The 8,463-nt window shown below is 34.1% G+C and overlaps 1 protein-coding gene and 1 long non-coding RNA gene across 2 annotated transcripts in view; one reads left to right on the forward strand and one right to left on the reverse strand.

Moving 5' to 3' along the window:
- The window catches only part of LOC130049904 (uncharacterized), a 4,881-nt gene extending 55 nt beyond the window's left edge, over nt 1-4,826 (reverse strand). Inside the window, exons 1-2 of the long non-coding RNA XR_008798257.1 lie at nt 4,731-4,826; nt 1-506 (exon numbers count right to left, since the gene is read on the reverse strand). The exon at nt 1-506 is cut by the window's left edge and continues 55 nt beyond it. This is a non-coding gene — a long non-coding RNA (uncharacterized LOC130049904). The remainder of the gene's footprint in view (nt 507-4,730) is intronic.
- On the forward strand, nt 138-3,650 carry LOC125662230 (uncharacterized). Its single transcript, XM_048894408.2, has 6 exons — nt 138-172; nt 410-511; nt 2,071-2,259; nt 2,438-2,713; nt 2,806-2,985; nt 3,112-3,650. The coding sequence occupies exons 3-6, from the start codon at nt 2,089-2,091 to the stop codon at nt 3,616-3,618; spliced, it is 1,134 nt and encodes a 377-aa protein (XP_048750365.2). The 5' UTR covers nt 138-172; nt 410-511; nt 2,071-2,088; the 3' UTR covers nt 3,619-3,650.
- Nucleotides 4,827-8,463: the final 3,637 nt, after the last annotated feature.

The following is an 8,463-nucleotide window of genomic DNA, read 5'->3' on the forward strand; positions in this document are numbered from 1 at the left end:
GATGATTAAAAAATTCCATCAAATGAACAATGTAAAAGAACACAAATTTTAATAATATGACAGGAATCAGCCGTGACCAGTATAGACGAATAGGGAAACAGCAAGAAGACCTCCAGTGGGTTTGCGCCCGGTGCTTGGAAACACCTACTGATACAGAAGAGATACAGAAGAGGTACTGGTATACGTTATATTTACGTGAATGCAAATTAACATTAAGAACATTTGTATTAAACATCTTGAAATAATTAAGAACATATAATTGGAAATTAGTAACGAAATATCCTTGGCATTTGCTTCCACATAGGACAATTAAGGTTTAAAAATGGATGAATTAATTCTTCATGTCAGGAACACTCAGTAGATGAATCCCTATTAGACACTTCTATAAAAATATATTATATTCTTTCAGTTTGTAGCTGCAGCTGATGCCACATTTCACGTGTCTTTAGCCTCCCTTGGTTCATCAGTTGCTGAACCCGATGATGAAGATGAACAGGAGGATGAATCTACAGTAAGATTTTAAATATTATACAAAATGTAATATTATAATTAGCATACTTGATTCTGAAAAATCAGGCCGACTCGAACTTTAGCTGGGTATACCCGGCGACGCGCTGACAATCAAATGACCCGGCTACAGTACAGTAATGAAAATGACGTTTCATACAACTTTCAAAAATATACCACCTAGTGGATACAGTTTCTGAAATTGTAAAAATAGCGCCATGGATGCTTAAGGGACCACGTACTTCATTGATGAACACATAGAACATCAAAACCGATAAAAGCCATTCGATTTTTAATCACTTCTCGCATTGATGAAACGAACATTTGAATAACGAAAATTGTTGCCACATTCTTTTTTGCTATGTGTTTCAAATGTTTTGTATTTTGATTTTTTGATTCATATTCAGTTAGAAGTTCATTCCTTAAACCGTTTTAAAATATATTCACAATCGAGAGATTAGAAGATACCAGCAATTATAGTAACGAACATTTCACTTTAATCTAATCAATGATAAGATGTAGTATTAACTTCGGAATTACTAGAATAAACTGTAATTCATGAATAAATGTTATACTTTATACACATGTAGGATAGTTTTACGTTTATTTGACACACAAGGAAGTTGTATAGACGTCGCGCACGGTACTGGTGTCACTTTACGTTACGCTTATAACGTCATAAATTGTGGCAAAATAATCACGAAAGCAACGTCACATTTTAAACGAATTCATTATCTCCAAGCTGTAACATCATAATTAAAGCACATGCATGATTTATCGTCAAAATAAATCTTTGTACGTGTATAGTGTACATTCATAAAAATTATGAATACTTAGAAATACTCCAAAGTATAGTACTGTATTTATTTCATCGTGCCCACAACAGCAGGCATGTCGTATGAAATAAGGGTCCCAGTTTCGATAGGTTTCGTTTCGCTTCGGTAGATTTCGTTTCATTTCGATTTTTTGAGGGGGGAAGGGGAGGTCTCGTGAAAACTACGTGAATTTAGATATTTATTTTTTTTTGTCAGACGTTGAACTTTTGATCTCGTCCCTTATATCATAATTGGTAGTGTATATGGCGTGTAAAACGGTGCATTTATACACATTTTGATTTATATGCCATTTATATTCAATAATCTTGTTATTCATTTATTTATGCGAAAATCTTTATTTGTATTCGATAATCTTGACATCTATATGCGAAAATTTTGATTTATATGCGAGGAATCTTAATATTCATATGCGAAAAATTGTATTTTACTCTATTATATATATAGAGAGGCTTCCTCTACTCTTCTGGAGTACCAACACATGTGGGACGCGGGACAAAATGAAATGTATATTCTATATAGTAAATTTTATGTACTTTCTGTAAGTTACATTCATTAAAATATTCGCGTTGGAATAATGCTTAGAAATAAGACATAAAAATATGGTAGAAATGTTTTTAAAAGGCGCTTTTGTAGAATAAGGACATTTCACTGGACACCGATAAAATCAATCTACTTCATGAATATACTCAGAATTATATAATAATGTCAACCAAATGATATTTTATAGGTAAAGCAGAGTGCATCTATGAATATCTTCACTCAGTCAGCCCCAAGGATTGTAGAGGAGGCGATGGCAGAGACTGGTGATATTGATGCTCCTCCTGCCAGCAGACCAAAACCATCCAACCTGATCAGGATTGTAAACAGAGCAAGACTCAACATGAGACCCAAGGATCCAAGAGATTTGAATTTTGAGGTATGTTTATCTATGAAAATAATTAATGCAATAGAATATTAGAAGATACCTTGAAAAAATCTCCAAAAATATTTAACACAAACAGAAGACCTACAAAATCATAAGAAATTTAATTCTATATTTTCAATTCAATAAAACCAACATCTATTTTAATTGTGTCAAAATAACTTAATTTCAGCTTGATCGAGACTTTTTGGAAAGTCAGATGCCAGCCTTCCAAACCTTGGATGTCTATGCATCTGGATATCGCCACCTCCTGATGTATACCCAACATCAATTGGACCTCTTATCACAAGCCAGGACATGGTACATGGATGCAACGTTCCATGTGGTCAATAATCCTTGGACTCAACTGTTTACCATTCACAGCTTCATCAGGAGTGGGCAACACATGAAGCAAGTGCCTTTGGTATTTTGCTTCATGTCAAGAAAAAGGAAGGAGGATTATTATGAAGTATATATGTACATTTAGCTTTATTTTGTTCAATATTGATTATTGACAACAAGTGTGGAAACAATGAATTAATTGATTTCAAATATTTGTAGATTCTCCGGGCCATTGACCGACTCCTTCCTCGACAGATTTCCCTGCAGGGGTTTGTTGTGGATTTTGAATCAGCCATGTGGCGGGCCATCCAGGATCGATTTCCATGGGCTGTGATACAAGGATGTGTCTTCCATTGGACACAGGCCTTGTATCGCAAAGTCCAAGAGTTAGGACTACAGGTATATCTATTTACATAACTCGTTCCAGAAATGGCACAAATATTTTTACTGCTATTCATTTTGATAATTTTTATTAAAAAAAGCTTTTAAATAAGGGTTGCTAATTACAAAAATTTCATGTTTTAGAGAGCTTACAACGAAAAAGGAGATGTACATCGTTTTGTGAGGCAGGTCATGGCCCTACCATTCCTGCCTCCAGAACACATTGAGCCAGTCTTTCATCAGCTGGATCAACGAGTTAGAACTGACACCATGGATGAATTCATGGGATATGTTTGGAGGCAGTGGTTTAATAATTCAATATTTCATGTGAAGAACTGGAGTGTATTTATGGCCTCTGTGAGAACAAACAACGATCTAGAAGGTTGGCACAACCGAATCAACTCCAGAATGAACTCCAGAGGACGAGTCCCATTTTACCTCCTATTACAAGAACTGTGCAAGGAGGCCACTGCCATCCCCATGCAGGCCAGGCTGCTGACAGAAGGAAAGATGGAGAGACTACACAGGAAACATTCCTCCAGACTCAATGGCAAACTCTTCAAACTTTGGGAGGAATACAATTGCAGACAGATCAGCACCACCCAGCTGCTGAGAAAGTGCTCATACTTATATGGACCTGTTGACATTTGATGTGTTGTGTTAAGTATTAATTCAGCGGTGTTGGGGAAAATGTTATTTATTTGATTGATTGAAACTGTATAATGGTAAACGTTTGTTTGACATAAGAAATGCTAAATAAACCACATCTAAAAATGCTTCATTTGGTTTTTACTTTACTGATAATCAATTTGCATAGCAAGCAAAGCACTACATAGATAAGAAAAGTAAGCAATTAAAGCACTACACTTATTGATGCTCATCACAGGGGCATGGGCATGATTTGAGCTGAAAATTTTCAAATTTTATTTTTTCATTTTTATTGTGAATTGTGAGCTTGACCACTGATATTCAAATTTTTGCCATCAATTAGAAATACCTAATCTAAGCATTATAAACATTAAAAATGGAAAGATAAACTTTGAATTTTTTTGGCTCAAATTATGTTCATGTCCCTATACTAAGGTCAATATGACAGATTAATAAATATTCCACTATAGTCTTATAATTAGATTACAAACCTCAGATTACAAACGTATATTGTCAGGATTTTTTTCCCCCTCTATTATTTTTTCTTGAAGTTTTATTTAAAGTTGGCATCGTGTACAAGCATAAAACAAATATTATTAGCTCTACAGAGCTCTTAACCCGACTATCACAGACAAAATAGAATACAAATATCACAAAGGACAATTTGAGAAGTTAAGAATTAAATACAAAATAAACAAATGCCTTTCACTGTAAAATTTAAGCACTGAATCTAAACCACACCAGTGAATTGTTAAGAAGCACCATAACTGTTATAAATAAAAATTAGGAAAAAATATAATAATAAAATAAATAATATATAGCAGTCTACAAAAGCTAAAATAATGGGTAGTAATGCAAATGAAAGGATTTTGAAAATAATTTTAAAATATGAAGCATTTATATACAAATATATTTATAACAGACTTTTATAAACAATCAAGGATCTTTCGCTTTAGGTACAGTACTGTGAACTTATTGTACACCCATACTGGTATCTGTTGTTTGTCTACTAAACTGCAAATTGTCCAATATTCCATTTTTAAACATTAAACAAAGTTTAACAAGTATCTAGTCAATGTCTAACAAAATTATTATGAAGTCCCAAAACGTGTTACCTGAAGTCCCGAAACAAGTTAATCGAAGTCCCGAAACGTGTTGTCTAGTCCCGAAACATCCGGGTCCCGAAACGTCGGGCTCCCGAAACGTCCGTAATTCGTTGTCATCAATTGAAGAAGAGGAGTCAACTCGTAACCAGATTCTTGGGTACGAGTTGACTTTTGCCTTTTAGGTACGTGTTGACCTGGTACGAGTCGGTCAGGGTACGAGTTGACTTGACTCCGTTTGGATTTGCGGGCGTTAAAAACAAGAAAGAAAAAACTGCAATGGGGGCCATTTAAGTGAGGCCTCATTTTTGGCTCTTATAAAAACCAAAACTGAACCATATTTATTGGATCTTCAATAATTTCGTTGTGTTTTTTTATTTTTATTTATTTTTTCTCTATTTTTTTCTATGGTCATTGAGAAGTAACCAGTTTTAGATGTAGCACTAAACATATCAGTATCAGTGAGGGTGTCCCACAAACAAATTACAACCTCCGAGTGAGGAGTCTTTATCAGAAAATAAAGTATACACAGTTACAACCTCCGAGTGAGGGGTCTTTATCGTCCCAACGTCTACCACGACACGAGACCTCCGTTTTCAAGGTCATATCTGAGAGACCGGTGACTAGGGTGCTTGGCGAGGGACCATTAACTACCTGTTAAACATCTTAGATTAGTATTTTACCTATATACCGCAAATTACGATATCAACTTTTTCTTACAGTTATGAATTGAATTTAAGTAGCAGAGTCCCCCCCCCCCTTCCCTTGAAAAAATAACAAACAAACGATGACACGCACCTGTTTAATGACATTCAAAGCTTCTCTGCAAAACAAATTAAATCCCACACTTTACACATTTTTCATCAGGTCTTATATATTGTATTTACCTGTTTTGTATTTATTGTGTACAGGTAAACAATAGGTAAATCACCCGTGCTATCTTTTCTAACGTTCAAGTGAAGCCCTCTGATGAGAAAATGACATGAAATACACTGTACATTACATTTGAAAATTGCCATTGCGCTGCATTTAATCGCAGAAGGGGATGGCCATGTACATACCTCTTCCCAAGGGATCCCATATTTAGAAGGTATACGGACAGAAAGTCACAGGACAAAAAGTCACAATGATGATTTTAAATTAGATAGGACAAAAAGTTACAAGACAAAAAGTCACAAGACAAAAAGTCACTGGACAAAAAGTCACAAAAATGCTCACTAAAGCTGTTGTTCAGACACCAGACATTTCTTACAGTGGGTGGGCATAGGCGTAGCTTGGGTTCGAATATTTCCGAGGCAGGGGGTCTGGGGGGCTGTGCCCCCCCAGAAGCTATCGACATTTTAACAACGCAAAAAGTGGGTTTTTTTTTTTACCGAGGCAGCTGCCTCGGTTGCCTCAATGGAAACTACGCCACTGATGGGAGGTAGAAGGGAATACATGTCATCATTCTTATTGGTGTTTGTTTTGCCACATTTAGCACTTTCAGTTCATTATTAGATGTTCATTGTTAGATAATAAGAAGGGAAAAATCATTAACTTGTTTATATAACAATTATTATATGACAATTCACTTACTTCTTGTTTTGACAATAATCTGGAGTGAAAGGAAGCCAACCCTAATTCTGCGATCAGATTTTGTTTTGACAATCATTAATATGTATAGTATACTAAACCAAATGATCATAAAGCTTATTTTTATTTTATCTCAATAAAAAAAAACTCTTTTTAAAAATCAAAATAATATTTTACAATAAATATGATAAAAGGAATAACAATTTTATAATTATTATCAAAATCTCATAGAAAATATAAATTTTGCATATATATTTTCTTAAACTTTACAAAAAGAACAGATATGTTTTAAAAAATATATAAAAAAAATCAATATTTTTTATTGTCTTATAAACTGTGATTTTTTTTTTGTCCTGTGACATTTTGTTCTACTTTCATAAAATTTCTAATTGTGACTTTTTGTCTTATTTTCTTATAAAACTGTGACTATTTGTGACTTTTTGTCCTGTGACATTTTGTCTTACTTTCATAAAATTTCTTATTGTGACTTTTTGTCCATTGTCATTTTGTCCGTGACTTTTTGTCTGTGACTTTTTGTCCTGTGACTTTCTGTCCTACCTTCCTTTAGAAAACGTATGGGTACAAAATCTTCGACGCGATGGATTTGTTGCCACGAACAGCCACAAACACTGCGCTGAAAACCAAACAATGTTGACACAAATATATTGATTTAAAATCAGACGCTGTACATTAAGGCGTGTAAAACGTTGCACTATTATACTAATCTTGTTATTCATATTCGAAAACTTGTAATTTATATTCTAAAACATATCATTCATATTCGAAAAGTTGTTATTCATATTCAATATTTTTATCATTCATATTCAAAAACGTGTTATTCTTATTCTAAAACGTGTTATTCATATTCAAAAACATGTCATTCTTATTCAATTAATTGTTATTCATATTCTAAACTTTTCATTCGTATTCAAAAGCATGTGATTCATATTCGATAATCTTATCATTAATATTCAAAAACATGTGATTCATATTCGATAATCTTATCATTCATATTCAAAAACATGTGATTCATATTCGATAATCTTATCATTCAGATGAAAGGCTAAAAAAGTTACAAGTTTTTACCAGAAGACCGAGCTTTTTCCAAAAAATTTAAAAATTATGAAATATCAAGCATCTGTAACAAATTCAAAGAAATTAACAAATAAAATAGGCTGTGCAGTGGACTATTCTGGTACCATTCGATTTGATTACAAATTCCAGATTTTAGACACACCAAAAGCAACAAACATGGCGTCTGAGTAATGTGGATTTTTATTCAACATGCAGCAATAGAGATTTAATCAATCATTGCTGTATTGAACATTAGAATTTACACACCCCGATACCAACAGAATAGGTTTGCCAGGTCATTACAGTTTATCTTTACATGGCGTGTAACATTTCTGTCAATGCTGGAGTGGAATCAACATTGTAAATAACGACACAGGGGATGCTTACTCCTCCTAGGCACCTGATCCCACCTCTGGTGTGTCCAGGGGTCCGTGTTTGTCCAACTATCTATTTTGTATTGCTTGTAGGAGTTATGAGATTGATCACTGTTCGTTATCTTCACCTTACATTAGCAAAGCATAGATTCAATAAAACCAAATTGTTGCACTTTTTAAACGTTAACTTTTTTAAAAACTGAAATGAAACATTGAGCATTTTAATCAAATACACCTCTTTGCACTCCACCACAAGTTACTGTATTGTATAGTGATCAAATCTATTTCATCTCTTTGCACTCCACCACAAGTTACTGTATTGTATAGTGATCAGATCTATTTCACCTCTTTGCACTCCACCACAAGTTACTGTATTGTATAGTGATCAGATCTATTTCACCTCTTTGCACTCCACCACAAGTTACTGTATTGTATAGTGATCAGATCTATTTCACCTCTTTGCACTCCACCACAAGTTACTGTATTGTATAGTGATCAGATCTATTTCACCTCTTTGCACTCCACCACAAGTTACTGTATTGTATAGTGATCAGATCTATTTCACCTCTTTGCACTCCACCACAAGTTACTGTATTGTATAGTGATCAGATTTATTTCACCTCTTTGCACTCCACCACAAGTTACTGTATTGTATAGTGATCAGATCTATTTCACCTCTTTGCACTCCACCACAAGTTACTGTATTGTGTAGTGATCAGATCTAT

Source organism: Ostrea edulis, chromosome 8, assembly GCF_947568905.1.
Source record: "Ostrea edulis chromosome 8, xbOstEdul1.1, whole genome shotgun sequence".
NCBI lineage: Eukaryota > Metazoa > Mollusca > Bivalvia > Ostreida > Ostreidae > Ostrea > Ostrea edulis.